This window comes from Manacus candei, unplaced genomic scaffold (genome assembly GCF_025592945.1).
Source record: "Manacus candei isolate 608988 ecotype Guabito, Panama unplaced genomic scaffold, ASM2559294v1 h1tg000018l, whole genome shotgun sequence".
Taxonomy (NCBI): Eukaryota; Metazoa; Chordata; class Aves; order Passeriformes; family Pipridae; genus Manacus; species Manacus candei.
The window spans coordinates 7,904,386-7,925,499 of record NW_026138066.1 but is presented as its reverse complement, the minus strand read 5'-3'; the positions used below and the strand labels follow the sequence as shown (position 1 = coordinate 7,925,499).

General features: G+C 40.5%; 2 protein-coding genes across 10 annotated transcripts in view; one reads left to right on the top strand and one right to left on the bottom strand.

Moving 5' to 3' along the window:
- NCF4 (neutrophil cytosolic factor 4) overlaps positions 1–21,114 on the top strand; it is an 80,436-nt gene that overhangs the window by 26,755 nt on the left and 32,567 nt on the right. For 2 of the 8 annotated variants that reach the window (XM_051784624.1, XM_051784623.1), the window contains exon 2: positions 114–236. The exons of 2 other annotated variants lie outside the window; for them this stretch is intronic. In XM_051784624.1, the coding sequence (XP_051640584.1) occupies positions 114–236 (123 nt within the window). Of the gene's footprint in view, positions 1–9; positions 237–21,114 lie in introns of all 8 variants that reach the window. 4 more of the 8 variants (XM_051784632.1, XM_051784627.1, XM_051784626.1 and 1 more) reach the window with 3 other exon arrangements.
- Positions 8,499–20,517, bottom strand: PVALB (parvalbumin). 2 transcript variants are annotated; one of them, XM_051784646.1, is made up of 5 exons: positions 20,407–20,517; positions 16,749–16,816; positions 14,644–14,776; positions 14,069–14,178; positions 8,499–8,716 (listed from the first exon to the last, which is right to left on the bottom strand). In XM_051784646.1, the coding sequence occupies exons 2-5, from the start codon at positions 16,807–16,809 to the stop codon at positions 8,688–8,690; spliced, it is 333 nt and encodes a 110-aa protein (XP_051640606.1). In that variant the 5' UTR covers positions 16,810–16,816; positions 20,407–20,517; the 3' UTR covers positions 8,499–8,687. The 2 variants fall into 2 exon arrangements, with proteins under 2 accessions (XP_051640606.1, XP_051640604.1); XM_051784644.1 differs by lacking the exon at positions 20,407–20,517 and having other exon boundaries at positions 16,749–16,834.

Genomic DNA, 21,114 nt, shown 5'->3' with positions numbered 1-21,114 from the left:
CAAATAAAGCAAGATTCCTGTGAGTGGAAAGCACTCCTTCTCTCATGTGAGCAGGATAAGTTGCCCTGACAGCCACAAGACCCTGAGATTTAAAGTCACATTCCTTTAGGCAGTGGTCACAAAACAGCAGATGAACTGCACGTGTCCGTGTGCGGCTTGCATTTTGTCAGGGTACAGAAGGCAACGATGGTGGAACTGCAGCTGCAGCGGGAGTGGCAAGGAATTTCAGGCTCAAGGTAAGGCTTTGCACTGAGGATTAAACCAAGGTTGTACAGTCTTTTAGATTGATGCATGGTTTGTGTTTCAGGTTTTGTCGGGCACTTCACAAAACATACCTGTTAAAAAGTGATTTTTTGTGAGGCACAATTCACTGATATTCCTAGGACTTGTTTTTATAGTTATTCATGTATCAATGCAAACATTCTGGATATGTTCAGAGTTGGGCAGGTTACAACCTGTAACTTGAGCATGCTGCCTAATAAAAGCTACTGAGGAAGTACTGTAGCTTTCTTTGGAGTATCAGTGCTTCTCAGGAGGGCATTAATGTTGAGGAAAAGGAATTAGTAGGTCTTTCTGTAAGAAATCTCTTAAATACAAAGTATTTTGTCAATTCTTTTTTAAATCTTATGTTACTAAAAGGAAACAGTGTGACAAAACGGCATCAGAATTATCTTGCAAATGGACGAATATTCAGAGTTCATGCAGCTTTTTTAATCTGTATAGATTCTTACAGGATTGGCTATGAATGTTTTTTGATATTATCTGGAGAGCTTTGAAAAACTGTAAGAACGGATGTGCAAATTTTATTGTAGATTTCTGTTCTTTACACTTTCCCCAGGCGGTGGAATAAATAGAAACTTCATCTATTTTGAGGGCTACTTCATTTGGCATCCCCCAAAATTGCCGTTTGTTTCTCAGAGTGGGGCTATTAGCACAGAAGTGAGAATTTGGATGCTTTCTCTATCACTGTTGATAATGCCATTATAGTTCCAGGTCTTCCGATTTTGCTCTTTTGTGGCAGGGACTGAGACACAGCTATGAAGGCTTTTTGGCTGAGAGTCGGTGCACTGAAATGTAAGATGATTATAAAATGGTTGAATCAGCCAAAGGATTTGTTGGCAGTTACAACAACCCTTCTGACTGATCTGGCATATCTGTCACTTGTTTCTGATCTACTCTGTTGGGAGAGTGGAAGTTAGAAATGGATGGCAGTTGTGGCATCAATGAAAAGTGGTAAATTACTAGATGTAGGGTAGGTGCCTCCAAAAGGCATAAACTTGGTTTGAGTATGCTAATTGAAACTGTTGTGTCCTCTTTTCTAATGAATATGGAATGAGGGAAAGATTTCTCAAGGATGCATTCAAATCCACAAGGATAAAGATAAAGAGAATTTTCGGGGAGTAATTATTCTGCATATGCCTGGAAAAATTCCAGCTTGAATCTTTATTTTCTTGTTCTTGCACATGGAAGCTAAGGAAAAGTGCTGGGAGCAAACCCTAAAGTCTTTATTTATTTTTTAACAATGTACCCCAAAGGATTAGATGTGGATAGTTGATCGGGGAACCAGAACTTCATACAGAAAGTTGTCTGGATCTCTCCATGGGGGATAGTCTGTGACAGACTGAGGGCTTGCTGTGGCCTTGTGTGTGGCCTGAGCCTTTCTCAGCTGTGAGTGCCGTTATTGGAGCAATTGTGTCATGCTCCTTTGCACAGAGCCGTGCACAGGGGGATTGGATGCTGGTAAGTGAGCATCGAGCACGCTCCTGCATCACGGGGAAGGGGTTAATCTGCCAAACAGAGAATATATGAATACGTGACATCTTTAAATGAGCTACCCACAATTCCAGCTCTCCAGTCATTATGTGGTGATGAGGACTATGATAGCAGCTGGGAATCTTTTTTTGGATCTCTAGCTACTGTCTGCTTAAAAAGCAGCTGCTCAGTTTACACTAATGCTATATCTTATGTTAAAAACCGCAAGACAGATTGCATTCAAATAAAATAATGAGATTTATTAAAAAATAAAAGTTTATGTTTTGCTTTATATTCTGTTTGTGCTTTTAGGATTTGAATGTTCAAGGTTCTCCCTGCAGGCATGACAGCTAGAATGCTTTTCCCTTTGCTGAAGACTAAGTGTCAGCCATGTGATTCCGGGACTTGGAGTTTTAATGGAGGAAGGAGAAGAGAAATGTTTGAGACTCCTTATTGGATTTGCAGAAGTTTACAACACTCTGTTTTCTATCCTCTTCACTTTTATAGCAGTGTTAAATTTTTAGGCACAAACCTTTTCACCTTAATTATGTCCTTTCTTTTCAAGGTCAATTTATTATAATGAATTTATATTATAATAAAATATCTTCTGTTCTAAGCTTTTCAAATCCTCACTCTAATCATCTCCAATCCTTCCTGCACTGGATTTCCTTTTCCTCAGACCCTGAATTTCAGTTCACCCTCTGGCCTCTGTCTCAGAGCTCTCTGTCCATTTATTTCCTACTTCAAAAGCAAGGCTCCTGCTCCTGCCTTCCCAGTAGCTGTTCAGACCAGGTACTTCCTTCCCGTTTGCTGCTGAGCTTTGCTGGTCAAAATCTTTGTGGCTGTCTTCCTACAGCTGTAGGGCTTTGGTTCCTGCTTCTGATGAAGTCTTAAACTTCTGGGCTACACAGTGAACTGATAAAAATTCTGAACGAGAAGATTCAGAGCTTGTAAAAATAGGATAAAAATTACGTGGGAGCCCTTCATTGTTACTTATTCTGTGTTTTGTATTCAATAGAGTAGATGGAATTTTGGGTTAATTTTGACCTATCAGACCTTCAGTGAGAAATCATTTAAGTTCTGTTGTATCAGTTACCTCTCTTTTGAGCATTCAAAATGAAGATGCATTTGAACATTAGGATCCTCAACAGCCCCCCAAAAATGTAGGCTCATTAAATCTATGGGCAATTGTCTCTTAAGACTCTGCTTTGCTAAGAAGGCTTTCACGTGTGAATGAGGAAGTTAATATATGCAGAGAGGAACAGCAAAACACTGGCTTTAGTAATGGAGGTTGTTACAGAACATAATTGAACACTCACTGCAGCAAACCTAAAAGGAGACTTGCATTACAATGACATAAAATCTTTATTTTTTCCCCTAACCTCTGATTTCAGCTGTCTGACTAAGAGCAGGTGCTGGGCAATAGCTCAGTTTCAACAACCCATTGCAGCTGAAAGAGTAGATGCAATTGTGCTGTATCCAGCAAAATTGAAAATTGCTTTAAAGGAGGGGAATGCAAATGTTTTTAAGATAGAAAATCTTCATTCATCTGCAGAAGGAAGCATAAAATTAGCATAGCTACATAATTCTTATTCCTCTTTATATTAAAGAAGTAATAACTGTGAGATAATTTGCTATTACCTATATATTTTAGCATCTTTCTAGTGATTCACTTTTAAAATTGCATTGCATTGCGAAAATACAGGAAAAAGAATTTGTTAACAATTAAATGTTATAATTAAAAAATTCTTTCAGGCAAAGTTTCCGAAACTTGAAAATATCTCTGAACCATTTGTATTTTCAGCAACCCATGGACCTTCCCTCCAGCAATTAATGGTTAAGCCTTTAACATCTGATCCTGAGCCTCTCATGACCTGTCTAGAGTCATAGAATGATTTAGGCTGGAAGGAACCTTAAAGATCATCTCATTCCAGCCCCCTTGCCATGGGCAGGGACACCAGGTTGTTCAGAGCCCCATCCAATGTGGTCTTGAACACTTCTAGGGTTGGGGCATCCACAGCTTCTCTGGGCAACCTGCTTAATTAAAGAATTTCTTCCTAATATCTAATCAAAGCCCACATTAATAGAGAGTTACCGTGTTCTTGCCAACTGAAGGCCTAAGTATCCATTTTTAATGCCTGTTTTGTGCTACTGTAACACCAGTGAAACCAACTGTATTTTTTTACATAAACCATTAACTGCTCACAAAGCATTTCCTGGAATTAAAAACTCTAGTTGTGATATGAGTTGCATGATCTGATTCAGGCAAGATCCTTTCACTTAGGTTTTCCTAGGTGAGGGACTGAATGAGTTTGTGAAAGAAACATCTTTTCTAGCTGCATGTTGCACAGGGTCATCAGCTTAGGCTTTCCTATTAGTTTCATAGGCCTTTCAGTATTTATATTTAGGTTGTGTGATCCATTTGTTGTTGTAGTTCATGCAGTCCCTTCTGTCTTTCTAGTGGCTGTAGAAGGGACTCTAGTATTTATATTTATATTTGTTGTCCTTAAATGTGCATCAGCCTTTGTTAAGCTTTGTTACTTTATTGACTAGAAGAGCAATAAGGAGAAAGGTACTTCTGCCCTTGTTAAGTAATTATCCCACATTAGAAGATCCCGCAGTCAGACAGTCAGGGATTTCTAAAGGGTGTGTCTCTTTGGAGAGCTCTGCTAAAATGGTCTCTCAGAATGAAGAAGCAGCAGCTCAGGTTCAAGCCCATGTTAGCAATGAGAGAGCCCAGGACCTAGAGGAGGTATTTTAATCACCAGCATATGCTAAAGCCTGGGCTCTGCTGTCTGTGTTACCCGTGGCTCCTGAGTGGTGTTAGAACAACGTCAATATGTGCTTTAACCTCAGCTGGAATTGATTGAAATTGGTTTGCAATTGATTTGTAAATAAAAGAATGGGTTCTTTATCTGCCAACCATTTAAATCTCAATCTAGGATTTTTTAATAAAATGAAGTTGTTTTGTGCATTATGCTCATTAATAAGAATTTTGTGGGTTAATTTGTGACTTCAGTGAACCTTTAGGCATAATTTTTTATGTTATTTTGTTAAGGCAGAGCTTGCTGTAAATATTGTGCAATGCTGCAGTTTCTAATTCCGTAACAATATTAACTCTGTTTTGGACGGGATGTTGTTAATGTTTAGATGCTATAGCACAAAATTCTTATGTGTGTTGCAGGAAAGGAGAACATGAACTGCATTACCAGTCTTCAAAAGTATTTAGTGTAGTCAGAAAAGGCAAAAGAAGCAAACAACAGTGATTGAAGTGTGGAAGCAATTGCAGGAGAGTAGACAGTGTTGAGCTCGGGACTGGTGAATAGACTGTAAATATAGATCCTAACTCAGCTTCTACAAAGTGAACAGGTGTTTGGCCTCCAGTCCATTGATTCCCAAAATAAGACATGTGGGAAATTGCTGATCCATGAAACTCCATTAAGAGCTTGGCACGACCCTTAAAGTATAAACTATTATGCATTTGTTGATAAAGATTTAGTAATGGTAAATGGTGATTGGAAAAATCTTAAGAGTTGGTGATAGTCTTGATACAAACCCTTTTTGTTAAAATGCTAATGTCAGGAGGTGATGGTTTAGCTATGCCTCGAGGATTTGGCTATTCTTCCTTTTGAGTTGTAGCTGAGCATAAGCTGTATTTCTTCCCTAGCAATATAGAATACCAGTATGAACAAGGAGGGTCTATTTTTTTTATCTGTAAACATATTTTATGTCATCCAGTTGTTTCTCATTACAAACCATTGGATATGAATCTAAGGAAAGGATGTGTATTGATTATTTTAAAATTTGTCTTCAACATGATGGCTGAAGTCTTTTTTTTTTTTTTTCATAACTTCTTCTGTGTTACAACAGGGAAGATAATTAAGGAACACTTATTGTTCAGGGCAAAGAAGAAGATGTAAGATGCCAATTAAGAAAATTAAGGTAAATGTTTTGTGGGAAAAAGCAAATTTGCTCCTTTGCTTATGCATATGAAAATTAAACCACCTTTCTTCACAAAATAGTACATTGCAGGGTAATGTGGATTTTTTTTATTTGTCAAGCATGCTATAATCCACACTCTGCTGAAAGCTTGATTAAATTTTGTAGCAAATTCTGCTTTCTTCAGGCTTTACAGCAGTTTCTGTGACAGTCTTAAAGACATTAAAATAAGAGCAATATGAAAATGAATAATTTAATATTTTGTGTATAAAATGTTTTCTTATTTTGTCATAACAGAGTTTTGCATTTATTTGCTGCATTTTGAGTTAAAACTAGATAACTTCCACCTACCAAGAAAATTATGAAAATTTTTTAAATTGGAAATAGGACAATTCAAGATTTGGAGAAGGTTTGGCAGAAACTTGGATGGGAAAAGTAAGAATTTAAGAGAAACATTGAAGACTCAGCAGTGAAAAAAATAATAGTTTGATGATAATTGGTAAAACAGTAATTTTGTCTCTCGGCAGAGATTTACTTATATCACACATGTATTTGAATTTTTTTTTCTTTAGAATCAGAGACATGAAATACTAAAATTTGAACTTTTAATTTAAAATGCAGTTAGGGGAAAAAGTGGGTTTAAATAGATTTTTTGAGAATTCTGATTATAAGATCTCAGAATACAGAATTTGAGTATAGGATCTGATTATACCAGATATTTGTATATTTGAACTGACCAAATGCATGTTTAGAATATCAAGTACTGTCACCATGAAATGTAAAAATGGTATTTTGGAGGTCTCTCTACCCATTGCAACTTTTCCAGTTTGAAAGTGGGAGATATTTCTTTTTGTCTTATCCATTACTATATAGCTGAAATTTTTCAGGCCAAATTAGGCACTCAGTGTTGCTCGTTCCAGAGTGATTGAGGGAATAATGTGAAGAAAGACTGAAACAGGGGTCATTGAGGTCTTCAGACTTCTATGTTAGTGAATTATTCCCATTAATATTGTTGTAACTTGCTTTATTTCACGTAATATGCTACTAATATTTTTTTAGACTCATTAGTGGCTCTGTTTATTTTCCTATTTGTTCTGTTGTCCTATTTTTTTGTTAAAGCCCTGGATAAAATTTCAGCTTTCATGCCATCCAGTGAAGCATTGAAATACAAATCCTTGCAGCTTCAAAGAATAGGAAGGGACTATAAAAGGCTTTGTTTATTTAGTGATTTTTTATGTCGATTCTCGAATTCCATGGATCTTCGTTCACAGTACTGCAACAGCGGAGTTCCTGAGGCTTTTTCCGTAGCCTTGCGTGCTCCTGTAATGGCGCTTTATTGCCACGTGAGGTCAGCAGCTGCCGAGGAAAAGCAATAAATAAACTCGCTCCACTGCAATCCATTTTCTTTTGCTTTATTTAGAATACTTAAAAATCAATACATCCTTCAGAACCGTATATACATTGTGCAAAACCAAAGGATTTCTTTTTAACGCACAGCGGCTTCAGCAAAAAGTCTTCCTTGCAAGTTACTACAGAGTGAAAATCTACAATGGCTTTAGGGAGAATTTATTGGCTTCCCGAGCAGCATTGGGTAATCGCTGTGGCAGAGGATGTGTTCTCTACAGTGCGATGGTGACAGGGTTTCAGCCTTATCTTTTTGTCTGTGCTAAATTAGTGATAATAAATCTAAATTGAATAAGGTATTATTGCTGCAGGGTTTCATTTGGAACACAGAAATGGAAAATATCCTTCCTTTTTTTACTGCAGTAGTAATCAGTGTTCTGTCAAGATGTGGGGAAGACGTTGCCTAAAAGGATTTTCCCCCTGCTTTAATCTTTGCTTTAAAAGCAACACAACAACAACGACGACGACGACAGAGGTGAAAAGCGTGAACTTGGTGCCAAAGTTACTGAAGGGGATTTAGGAAAAAAGTGTTGAGCTCTGCCATAGGCTTACTGTTAGTTAGTAATTTCCTTGAACTGCGCCATAGGCTGACTCTAGTCTAGTAATTTCCTTAGCTTGAGTCTCAGTTTCCTATATGTAACTTCAAAGAAGATAGTCACTTCTCTGGTAAATGTTAGAATAAATGTTCTTTGGTGGGATTTTTTGATTTAGTGTTTTAACAGAGGGAATGTCAACAGCAGCATCACACCTGAATCTTGGTGTCCCCTTTCCTGAAATACATATTGTTGTTTCTTGTGAATATTCCATTCTTACTGTCCTAGATAGTTGTGTAATGCTGCTAGTAAACATGCCCTGTGTTTTAGAAGTGACTGCTTTTTAATAGGTTGTGAAGTTATCTCGATGTATGATTGGCACCAACTGATATTCCTGTCAAACCTTTTATCCCAAATTTCTCCTGGACCAGGCAAATTTAACAAATTATACAGACAAGGATCAATTTACTGATCACCAAACTGCAGCAAGAGGGATGTAGGTTAAATATTAGGAAATACTTTTTAGCTATAACACTGATTAAGTTGAAAGAACAAACTGCCAAATTAAGTTGGGTAATTGCCATCACTAGAGATTTTCCATCACTAGAGATTTTCCAGGCTATGAGTATGCACCCATTTAGCAGGGATAGCTTAAAAATAATACAGTCAGTTTTGTCACAGTTCAGAACTTGGACTGAATGATTCATTATATGCATGTTTTATCCCAAATAATATTTTAAATTTCTTCCCACTTTATCCTAGCTAGGGGTAAAGCAGCAGGGATGTCAGCAAAAAAGAGTAACATTTTCTCTCAGTGTGTGCCAAGCCTACACAAAATAAGAAACAAGTTGTAGTGAGAGAGAAGAAAGCCCAGATTGATGTGACCTTTATTATTTTAACAGTATCTTTCAGCACAATTACAGAGTTGCAGGATTGCAGAGAACAGAGCTGGAGTATAAAATAACATAAATAAATAGAACAGGAGCCAAAGCAGTCAGCAGGAGGTGGTTGGAATTGGGCAGTGAAGGATGGGTGAAGGGTTTGCATTGGTCAAAGCCTTTATGATTCAGCCACCAGAGCTGCAAATTCTGGAGAAGGGAAAGAATTTTTAAAAATATTAAAAAAAGAAAATGTAAAGAAGGAGGAAGCATATTACAATGATTACAGAGTCACTGCTGTAGCAAAAACATCACAATAACAGAAGAGCAAAGAAATCCAAGTTAATTAAAGGGAAAGTATGACTTGGGAAATCTTACAGTGAAATGAAAGGATTTTTGAGGGTAAGGGAGAAATGCTATACATGCCAGACTGTCAAGACTGTCCACTGCTATTCATCTGAAGAACTTGATTAGTTCCCTGTTATTCCTTTGTAAATCTCAATGGGATGAAGGCAAGAACTGGAAATTTAATCTTGCAGTAAGATAAATTTCCTTTATATCAGAGTTTGGCAAAGAGAATCATTAATGAGTCTTTCAAAGTATTCTTGTCCCTATATTATAATTATATTGCATTTAAACTCAATTTTGTAATGCCAAATTGACTGAAAATGACAAATTACAAAAACAGAAGGCTGGTACCAACCTATGTAGCAATCTTGACCATATTGTTGAGAATGAGAAAAATTTCTGTGGTCTCAGAGGGCCAGGACTTTACCCTGTGGCTTTTATTAGTGTTACATCCATAATATTTACATAAATGTATCTATGTGCAATTTGGGGTTATTTTGTACTTTAGTATACATAATGCCTTTCAGCAGGGAGATAAAGCATGGAAAAAGCGCGTTTGTATCCCAGTGAATAGCTGGCTGGTTATAATTCCTAACTCCATCTAACCTTGGAGCGGTTACACATGAGAATACCTTGCACAGTTGTATGTGCCTCAGCGTGTTAAAAATGACAGACTGGAGGGAATCCCAAGAAGGGCAACAAAGATGATAAAGGGATTAGAGGGTATGCAGAGAGAGTGGTTTATGGGTTTAACATAATCAGCTGAGAGGAAAATGAAAAATACGGGAGGCAGTCGTCGGTGAAGGCTCAAGAAAAAAATCACTGAAGTTTGACACAGTGAAGAGTAATGTCTGGCAACTAAGAAAGATAGAAGGTGAAAATTAGGCATTTTAAAGAATATTCTAGTGTTCAGTTGAAAAATGCTAGACTATGAACCAGTGAGATATTAACTGACTGTTGTGTGCAAACAGACAGCACTTTTGATATGTCCAAAAACGGTTGCCAAATGCTGACAAACCAGACTGAGAAATAAAAGTGTCAGAGGGTCTAAATTAATTCCAATTTATCCATCATTTTGAAAGATGTAAATCCAAATTAGGATTAGTGATGCAGATTAGTTAACACAAAACATGTATAAATCCTGTACATGGTGGGTACATAGATCGAAAGTGTTGCAAACTGAATTTAAGAGATAACATAAAGTGCTTGTGATAGACACCCTGAATATTCTGGGCAGAAAAGGAGAAAGGGTATAATTATTAAATCACTGTGTGAATAAATCCTGCCGGGAGAAACATGAACTGCAATGGATGAGACCTTTCCAAAAGGGAAAACTAACTATGTGTATACTGTTAGAAAAAATTGTCATTCTTGCTACAGCTAAATTAAATCTTTTTTGTAATAATTTGTATCTATAGAATATATTTGGAAAAGGCTATTCAGACTTGCAGCCAAATATTTTCTAAAGTACATTTTGATAGTGATATAATCACTTAATGGCAATATATTTCATGGGTACTTTCTGATAGCCAGCAAACCATAAAATACGCCTTCATGAATAACTGATGAGTTATGAATGCATGATTTATACTTTCCCCGGGATTTTCAATATACTTTAAATATTTCAAAGATGTTCCAGGTGAATAATCTTGTAAATTAGTTCACTGTTTTCTTATGAAGGTTAGCCCAACCACAGGTGGCTTGTGGAGGCACTGCTATGAAGGGTATTCACGTATGCAAAACTTCTGAGATAAGGCACTGTGTATGGTAGCCCCTGCCTGATGGTCATTCTTGTAAATGTTTATTGCCTGTGGCCTGTTAGTAAGGGAATCCTTGTGATTGACTACATCCTTGTTTCCAGTTGTAGTTATCCTTCCAAATAAAATTATGTCTTTCTTTGCACAAATAATAGCCTTAAATTATGACCATTTAGACTATTTTGTCATGTAACATAATTTACTAGCTGTCTTGTGTCAAAGCTCTGATTTAGGTGAGGATTATTTCACTGTGTTCAGTACAGTTTAGTAGTATATACCAGCCTAATGCATACCCTCTAGTATTTTACTAGTATGACAGATGCAGTTACAAAGAACATGTTGTAGGCTCACGATTTCTCTCATCAGATTATGTTTTTTATATTATCTTTGCAATAGCAAATCTGTTTAGGAAACTTCATAAGTAATGACTGACAGTAATTGTTATATAAGATACAAGGGCACAAAGTGGGATAAAAAATGGAGGACTACCAAAAGACTTCATTTTTGTCATGACTTTTACCTGTGGTAAGGTCATGACTTAACAGTTGTTATTTTGAATGCTTGATGTCACATTTTTACAACATTTAAAGGAAATAATTGAAACACTTAAGAATATTTGCAGGAGTTGAACTGTGTGAAGGAAAAGATTCTGATTTACTGGGATAAAAATTTGGATTTGTTCTGCCTACAGTGCATGATCTTTGAAAAGTCTCTATGTACTTTCTCAAGTCTATTGATATCGAAAAACTGAAAGGCATGACTTGCATGTCCAATGCTAATACACAAAATAGATTAAAACCAATATTATGAGCAGAAATTTTAATTTTCTTTTCTCCTCTTTCTTATAAATATTTTCCTGAAGCGTGCAGAGCTGCTTCAGCATCACTTTCCAGTCCAATCTGGAAGCTAATGTTGGGAGCATCATTAGGTAACCTGTCCTGGACCTGCAACTTTTTTCATATTCATCATCTTCTGTCCACATTGGTGGGCTATGGTGGGGGTTTGACACCGCACAGAAGATGATCATGTCTTACATGAACTGGCTTCAGGTTTTCAACTGTTTGAAACTGGCACATCAGCCACAAGCTAGAACTCATGATCAGACGAGAGGTAAACTGGTGAAACTATTTCAGAGCTGAACGGTCTTGCAGGAATGAGAAGAGGTTTAAAGCAAGAGACTTAAGAGGAAATTTGTAATGTGAGACCCTAGCTAGAAGGCGGCTGATTAGGCTGGGATTAACATTTGTGGTGTGTATCTGACAAAGTTGGCTGTGTGGTGTTAGAAATCCCTGAAGATCAGTTCTTACAACTGCTCTGGGCTCCTGAGGGACAACATTCGAGGGCCATCTGGAGAATTAACATTAACCCCTGTGAAAGGCTACATGCTTGTGACCATATAGCGTTGTTTGAAGCTTGAAACAAGGGGTAAAAGGGATGCCTGACAATTCAGTTACAGGGAAACAAACAGTTTGCAACAAAAATACAGCATTGCAATGCTGAATATGAATGCGATGTACATCCGTGACTTTATGTTTTATTTACCTATGTGGTTATATTCTGGAACTGGATTTATGAACCAAAGGAAAAGCTGGGAAGTATCTATCCTCCTCATCTTTTGGGCACAGTCCCAAATGGGGGATGTATTTCAAGCATTTCTGGTGTAGCAATTTGCTGTTGAAGTCGAATTTAAGAAATGGAAAAGAAACTTGATAGTGTTGTACGGTAGGGATATAGTCACAAGAAGCAGAAGAAAAAACCACATCATTCTCTTCTCATTATCAAGTATAAATTCAGAGTAATTCCATTTCAAAGTTAAGGAACAATAAAAGTTGTAGAAGACAGAGATAAGGAGAAGAGGCATTTCATATTGCTTTATTACAATGTATTGGCTTTCAGGCATTGTTTCAACTTTAAGAAAAAAGTGATCAACCTTAAGTAAAAATATTAATTCTGTATTCTCTTGTGTAAGCCAAAATCATTCTGCAATATAGTTCTTTTATTCCAGTTGAGACTGATTTTGATTTGGTTTGCAGTCTTCTGGAATAGCTGAAAATTTATCTAATGTGAGGTTGGTGAATCAGCTATAGGCTTACTTACCTGGATTAGGTATTCTTTTGAAAATCTTGCCCAGTAGTACTATTGTCACTAATTTTAATGTGTATAAGGAAGACCCATATAATAGAGAATAATGAATAAAATTATATTATAATGAAATTTTAAATAATTATACCCGTATTGGATTCAGCAGTGCTGCTAAAGTTTAGCAGGAGCCTCCTTGAAATGCTGCACAATTGCTCCTCTGCAACCATACTATAGTCATAATCCGAGAAATTAAGAGACTTTGGTCTAGGAACAGGGGCATAGTCACTGATATGCCAATGTGCTATGAATGGGCAGTTCAGCTAATGTATCACCTGACTAATATGTCAGTGGCTGATTTTGTGTGTTATTTTTTCAGCTTCTAAATTAGAGAGTATGTTAGTTTACTGTATTTTGCTTTTTACTTTTTGTTTCTTTTTTAAATTCTGTCTTCTTACAAATCCCAGAGATTAGATAACACAGAGAGATATGAGCATTTTACGTATTTTTTTAGATTTTAACTTATGATACGGGTTATCAATATGGCAAAAACTTAGCAACTTCCTGCTTCTAGGTGACTTAGTATTCTGGCCACAGACTTCTACTATCTTCTGCAATGAAGAAAGTTTTAGTTCAGAATCGCATCTCTTCATGTCTCTTCCAATATGTGTCACTCACTCTCACCTCCCAGAAAGAGGAAAAAGGAGAAATTTTTTATATGAGCTAAACTGATTCATCTGAAGGGGGAATAGGAAACAGTAGTTTTTTTGAAGGTGAGGAAAAGTTGTTCTTTTCTTGTATTTCTCATATTCAGTAAAAGGGAGTAACAAGCTTTCTTAGCTGTAAAGACCCACATAAACACTAGCATAAGCTGGATAGACTGTTATTGTATAGAAATTCTGTAGCAAAATGGGTGTACTTTGAATTTTAAGAGCATTGCTTTGCTAAGTCATGCATTACTTTCCTGCTAACTAATCAAGCAGAAATGCTGGTGCCCAGATTTTTTTCTTTCTAAATTTTATAGTCGAGCCTGGACCTTTGAAATTGAAGTGTGCTGATCCTCACTCCACTGATAACAGACAAATTAAACTAATCGAACTAGAATTTGGATAGGTACTTAGTCCTGCGCTGTATTGTGCCTGAACCACAGCCTGGGTTCTGTGAATTCTTGCCCCCTCTAGTGTCAGAACTCCACTCCTCTTCCCTAAAAGCCTCCAAGCAAGGCATGGCAAATGTAGCAGGACTTGGCATTTCATTAAACCCAAACTGTGTCCTTCAGAAGGTCACAGCCCCCAGTGATTCCTAGGTTTTCTCAGTTCTTATATGTAAGAGTAATATTCGAACGTTACTGTCAAAGTTTACTCCTCTAATCACATACCCTCAGCGCCAATTTTACCATCACCGTCCTTGTCTCCAGCAGCCAGAAGAGCCTTCGTTTCTTTGTCTGATAGGTCTCTTCCTTCTGGGGTAAAGCCCTTCAGTACAAACCTGAAGAGGAGGCAAGGAAAAAAGGAAAGTTGGGTTGTTTTTTTTTTTCCCAGAGCAATTACACTGCATATTATTTTTTACCACTGATTTGATATGCAAGTTGGAATCCAGGGTTGTATCTTCTGTCCCTGACCTTCTTTAACATTCAGGAGAAGCACTTTACTCTGAAACTGCATTTGGCTGAAGAACTATCTGTAAGGTATTGACCATTCATGTGTTTCAGGCATCCTACAATTGAAGTTACAGCTAGATATCTCCAACACACTTTAAGATCATATGCTTAGCAAACAACTCACGTTGCACACAAATACTAGTCAAGAGCTTGAATTGTATGTTATTACCTAGATTCTTGTTAACAACCCCCCCAAAAAAACCCCACCAAGCAAAACAAACAAACAAACAAACCCCACAGGGAATTAGACTCTTAAGGTGGGGTTATTAGAGAAAGGATGTATCTTTACTTACTTCAGTTCTTCCTCTTCAATGAAGCCGCTTCGATCTTTATCAAGAATATGAAAAACCTTCTTCACATCTTCTGGGCTCTTCTTTTTCAATCCTACCATCTCGAAAAACTTCTTGTAGTTAAAAGATTCAGCCGCTATAAGAGATGAAAACCAGAGAAATGCTTAGAAAAATAATTGGAACATACACCAACACACACCTGTGGTTTTTTTTTTTCCATGCTGCTGTTTGTCCTGTCCTGGGAGGTACAGTCGAGCCCAGCTGTGGTAGGAGCTGGATGTGACACTGTAGGCAGTGTAATCGTCCATGCTTCACAGGTGCTAATGGAAATAAACGCAGGGGGAGAGTGGCAATGCCTCCGTTTTGCAAATGAAGAGCTGAGCCACAGGGGTATGAGACTTGCTCAAGGTCATACAAGAAGTCTGTGATAGAGTTGGGAGCTGAGTTCTAACCTGCTTAGTCTCATTTCAGTGCCTTAAACATTTTTTATTTATTTTATTTTTGCTAAGTTTTAAGTCAGAACAGACAATTGAGGGCAGACTGACTATTACATAGCTGTCACTTTTTGACATTTCCACCTTTGGGAAAAAAAACAACCCAAAAAAAAGCTCTTGCTCAACCATGGAGCCTAGCATTGCGAGAAGTGTTTCAGAGCACACGACTGTTTCAGCTCTGTTTCGTTTTTTTCCTGGAGACTTACTAGAAATCAATGTTGCACTTCGACCGCTAAAAGGTATGTGCAATCGTGGTGTGTGAGCTCAGATCCTGCAAGGGAGTGCTGTACGGCGCGCTGCCTGCAAGACCTTGTGAGGAACGGTCTCCGGGGAGAGAAAAAAAACCCTAAACAACCCGGAGCCCTTGAAATCGGAGCCGAGATAAATGAGTTTACCTGCTCCACCTCTCCTGTCCTTTAACCGCACCCGCTTTTGTCCCACCCAGGTAGCGTAATGACTGTGATGTGGATTAGAAATCCGATACAGTGACCTCCAAAACCTGCGGTGGACTTTTTTTCCCCTTCCCCGTGCATTCTTATTCCCGCCGCATTAAATTTTCCTATTACATAAAATTAAGGAATCTCAGTCTTTCGTGATCTGCCTGACTGAGATCTGTCATTACTTGCTGCTAATTGCATCTGCTCCGAGATTTGGAGATGGCCATAGGACAATGGAAGCTAATGAGTAAAACAGCTGCTCAATTGAGCAAAGCAGTTTGTCAGTCTCTCCGGCTCTCCGGCTGCTGAATGAGTCGGGCTCAGCGGGTTTTGCGCTTCTGTCTGTTCGGGAAGGTCATCGCACAGACCAGGATAGACAGAGGCGTCTCTCCGGGTTGGTGCGGTCAGCCAGGTAGTTTGGGGGAGGGGGTGGAGAACGTGCATCCGGGAGCACGATTTCTAGCTTTTCTTTGAAAGCAACCTTAACTACCTGAATCTCTGTAAGCACAGAGAAGAGGGTTTGCTGTCAGTTTTAGGGGTCGCGATGAATGAGATGGATAAGGAATATCTGAAACCCAGAGGAGTCTGAGAAGAAAGTGTGGACCGCTGCAGCTATTCGCCCTGCAGAGAGCTTCTGCAGTCGAGCAGTGCACCCGCTTGCTCTACTGTTGCCTTCTGCTCCATCCCGAAAAGCTAAATCCACCCGGAGATTCCGCATAGGAAGTACAAGAGCGGTTTCTTATCTCCTTGAAATGGGAAACAGAGTTCTGTAATACCTGAAACTGAATTTCAGCAATGAGTGGGAAGCTGCCGACATCCACTGCTGACTTCCCATCCCACATCAAGATATAATGCAGCGTGGTTCGTCGAGGGTTTTATTCCCTTTGAAAGTATCCTCTCCGTAGAAGCAACGTCTATCTGCTGTTACTGCTTGCTTTCCTTTAAAAGAAATATTTCACCTCTGTAACGTGCAGGACAACTTTGCTGAGAATGCAGCCTTGTACTTCATAAACCTGTCAGAGGCATTCACTGCACTTCTGAAAACACATCCTCATTTGAAATTTTGTCTAGCCGGTTCCTCTAATCTTCCCATAGCTTAAATAAATGCACTGCTATCCTAAGCTGAAGAGATGAAAGAGGGAAAAGAGAGAAGAAAAAAAAAGAAAAAAGCACTTACCTGAAAAGGCTCCCACAGCCTTCTTGATATCCTCAGCGCTGAGCACGTCAGTCATAGCCATCCTGCAACTGTTTGAACAGGGAAGCAAGTGCGAAAAGATTAAAAAGTGCTTTTCTCATCATTTCTGCTCATATGACCAAAGCTGCAGTGCTGTGTGGGGATGGCACACCGGGAAAGGCTGGACCTGTGCCAGCTCTATAGCTCTGCGTGGAGAAGTGCCGTGGGCTGTCGCTCTTCAGTTTGCAGAGCACCAAGTAGTCCACAGACGCGAGGGTTCAGCTAAAGAGAGGGCACGGGGATGCCTTTGAGGGGACTGGGGTGGGGGAGGACGCGAGTGGGGGTCGCTCTCTGGGAGGCTGGAGCCTAAGGCTTACTGGAGCAGTGCCAGAGTCTGCTGAGATACCGGCTGGAGAAAGAGTTTTGCCAAGGTCAAGTCCTCGGGTGCAGTGGACAAACTAGTGGTGCAGAGCAGAGCCTTTTCCTTTAGTAAGTCAGGACGAGCTTTACCCGTTATATTCGGTGATGAGTAAGGAACTGCAGCATATGCCAAGCTTCAAGCTGCTCTTGAGGTCGAGAAGCAAATATAATGTAGCTTTTGAACATTTGCCTTATCGTTCAAACACTTCAAACATCCCCCCCTTCTCCCTTCCCCCTTCCCTTCACACACATATTCCTTTTAGACCTCGTTTCTTTCGGGCCAGTCCATATTAAGCATCATCCTCGCTGAATTAATTATCACATGCCTGCGAATCCTACAGATCCCGTTTGTAATACACAATATGCTGCAGAATCTTCCGTGATATATGGCAAAACGAGATGCTCGTGCGGAGCTCCTGTGAGGTAGTGGGCTTCTCAGGCGGGACCGGGCACTCTACGGCAGCGTCAAAAAAAAAGGATTTAGGATTTGTAATGTGTTTTCTAGGGTTGTTTCTTCTTCTCCAAGAATCTGTGCCCATTTTTCAAGTGCAATATGGCAAGAAGTCCAACTTGCTCTCAGAGTTTGGGCAGGAGCCATTAGGCTGAGATAGCCAAGGTTCGGGCCCAGTAGTAGGGCAGATCTCTGCAGGAGTATTGGCATCGCTGCTCCAGGAGAGACGGGGGAGGACAGAGCGGAGGCAGCGAGATCCCCGGGCGCGATCAGCGGGTACAGCCCGGTCCCGCTGCCACGATCACATCTTTCCTCTGAACGGGGCCGCCGGAGAGCGGCCTCGAAAAGGGGGCGGCTGGTGCAGAACCTCGGGTCGCGCTGCAGTAATTGCTCTGTACTTTTAAAAGTCCCATCCTTTTTTTCCGCGGCCCAAGTACAGCTATAATGAGTGAATCATTACCATGCCGCTGAGCGCAGAAGGACGGAGGAGGAGGTGACATTGGGGTCTCCCCCCCTTTTTTTTCCCCTTTTCTTTTTTAAACAGCGTCTCTTCGTTGTGGGAGGGACTGTCGGTTTTCTCTCGTTGGAAGTCCCCCTTCTCCCCCCTTTTCCGTGTATTTCCTGAGGTATGAGGGATGTCTAGTTTTCTCCGAGGACAGACAAGGAGACGGATGGGGGAGCCGAGTCCCTCTCCCCAGGCAGGACGCATCCTTCCTTGACCCACAGGGAAAGAGGGGCTGAACGCTGGGGAGCTGAAACGAGATAAACCGCAACCCCACAGAGGAGCTCCACGCACCTTCCCACGTGGGTCAGCAGCCCCCCTTGTTTTGGATATGGGAGATGGAAAGGTGCAGTAAAGACAGTACTCGGCGTACTTGGGTCTCTTGCTTTAGTGGAGTTCAGCTTGGAGAGCTGAGTTGAAAACGCCTCGTTGTAGAACAGGTTAAAACCTGGTCGTTAGTCCATTTTACACATAATTTAAGTGTAGACCAACCAAAATACAACTATCTGCCAGAGATAAATGTCGAGACTTTATGTCATTGACGTTCCTTTACTTCTTCTTAGCTGAGGGAAAAGAGAAGAATCCCTTCTTGCTCCCAGTGCAGGTGGTGCCTGCCCGATACTGCATCACCCTCCTTCGTTGCGTACAGCATCGGTGAGATCTGAAGAGGAGATGGGCCTCAGTCTCCGCAGGTTTTTCTCCTTTATGAACCTTTTGCAAACCCGTTGTTGAGGTACCCTCGGTCTTGGAGGCACAGAGCCTCCTTTTAGGTCCCTACCAACAGGAACGCATCTGACCTCCCGCCAGTGAAGATGCTGTCGTTGCGGGTGACTCGTGTTTCGGTGTTAACCCCGCTCTGCTGACAAGGCAGAGCACATTTGGAAGGCTGCCCTGGGGGTAACTCAAGCAGGTAGCTGGCAGAAGCGATGCGCAGCGCTGCCTGCTGTGCTGTCAGACGCCTATCAGGTTAACTAGCCTCATGCCAAGGAAACCGGCCAGAGGCGCATTCTGTGTCTGTGTCCTGGGGATGGGAGCCCGGCGGCTCCCTCCGCATCCCTAACGATGCGCGAACTGCCCAGCTTTCCCTCCGTCATCGGATCTGTGAGGGCTCTACGGCCTAATCATGCTGTGGAGGCGAAAAGTGAGAGGTGTCAGAAAAATGAGGCTTCAGATCAGGTGGAGCCATCTGTAGAGCGTAAATAACATTTCTCCCAGCTCCCTGTCCCCTGCTCAGAAGCCGTGTACCCTCCATGGCCAGAAAAGTGAAAGCAGCGACGCACAGGTTTGCAAAGCGGACAGCTGGGAATCTGACATGGGAGAGCTGCTGAGGCCCATCTCTAAGCTCAGCACTACCCCTGTTTAAGTACAACTAGCAAACTTCCAGAAGCTTGTAACACCAAGCCGTAGTCAAAACTGTTATTCTAATAAAAAAGGCGTTTCACGAATTGGCAGTTTCACACTCGACCCTTCACCTTTTTTCATCATCCCTGAGAGATGAATGACGCGTTTTCCTTTACCTCTGAGATTTTGCCAATTTTCCTGCCCGAACTATTTGCAAAATCCACACCGTGGATTTCCAAGTTGTCTGCCCAGAAGCTTTCATGTAGATCGACTCCCCCTTCCACCAGCGCCAGAATGATGAAATTCTTACTAAGTAAACGACCAAATAAATTAAGTAGAAATCGACCCACCCTCGCCAAAGGCAAACAATTCAGGGAGAGTTTCCTGAACATCACGAAGCCCGCACGCCAAACACTGAAGCAGAAAGACGGTGGTCCTTTGCAAAAAGAGGGAAACATTTCCTTTAGCTTCCTAATGACCACACCAAAGAGATCTTCATCTCATCGCTTGCGATCGTGTGTGCAGAAGGAGAGATGCCATTTCTCTATGTGTTTTGGATGTTAGGGGTTTTTTTGCCAGTTCACGGCTGGACATTTCAGTAAATTCTGCTCGCCGAGTCCTTGCTTGCGTTCTCGTTCACTTTCTTTTGTTATTTTCACTTTCTCCCCTCCTTTTCTCCTCATTGTCCCCTCAATGTGTTCAGTTATTTACTCCTTTTTAATGGTCTTATCTTCTCCTTTGAAGTCTTCTCTGCGGGAAGCCATTCCTCAGTGTTTGGGAGATTTGCATCTCTTTGTTTCCGAGCTTTTGTTTGTAGAAAGGGGGATGGGGTCGGAAGGATGGAAGATATCCTAGTCTGCTTTCCTTCGGGCGAAGGTCCTGCTTCTTGTCAGGAGCTGGCGAATCCACGTTTGCTGTGGAAGTTTGAGCATTTTCTTACTACTTACCACTTGGATCTCTGCTAAGCACGCTTGAAAAGGGTGTGAGATAGGGAGGTGGTCAAAAAGAGGTGGAACTCGGGGTAGGAACCCCACTTATATAATCTCTCTCGCTCTTTCTATTTTCGGCAGGTGATACCCACTCCTCACTGGTATCAGATATTCAGGGGGTTTGTTGGCGGTGTCACATTTATCTTTCCCTTAACTAATCGAAGAACACTATTAATAATCCTTGGCGCTTACCTTCCCCTGGCTGTGAAAACTCATTACCTTGGCAAACTGATGGTCCGCTTGAAACTTTAGTGTTAAGGGGAGAGGCAAGCGGTATAAATGAGCTATTTCGGGGCAAATAGGCAAACAACAATAAAAATGCCATTGAGACCTATTTGCCATTCTGTAATCCATCTGGCTACACGTTTCCTGATATTTAATGTATTTCTAGCAAGGGAAAACATTTTATAAAGGGCCGTGAATCATACATCAGATGAAAGTGGCATCGGGGAGATCACGATGAATCAGGACGTTCAGTTCGAGAGATGGGACTCTGCTCGTGAAGGAAGGGGATAGGAAGATGTAATGCCCTCATCCGAGTGAGGGGAACAAAGACACTCTCGGGAATTTGTCCTTTTCTCTCTTTAGCCCTGGCAGATACTATTTGAAACAAAATAGAACAGCTCTAAATTGCCTCCTACGCTTGAAGCTGCAACATTCAGCCTT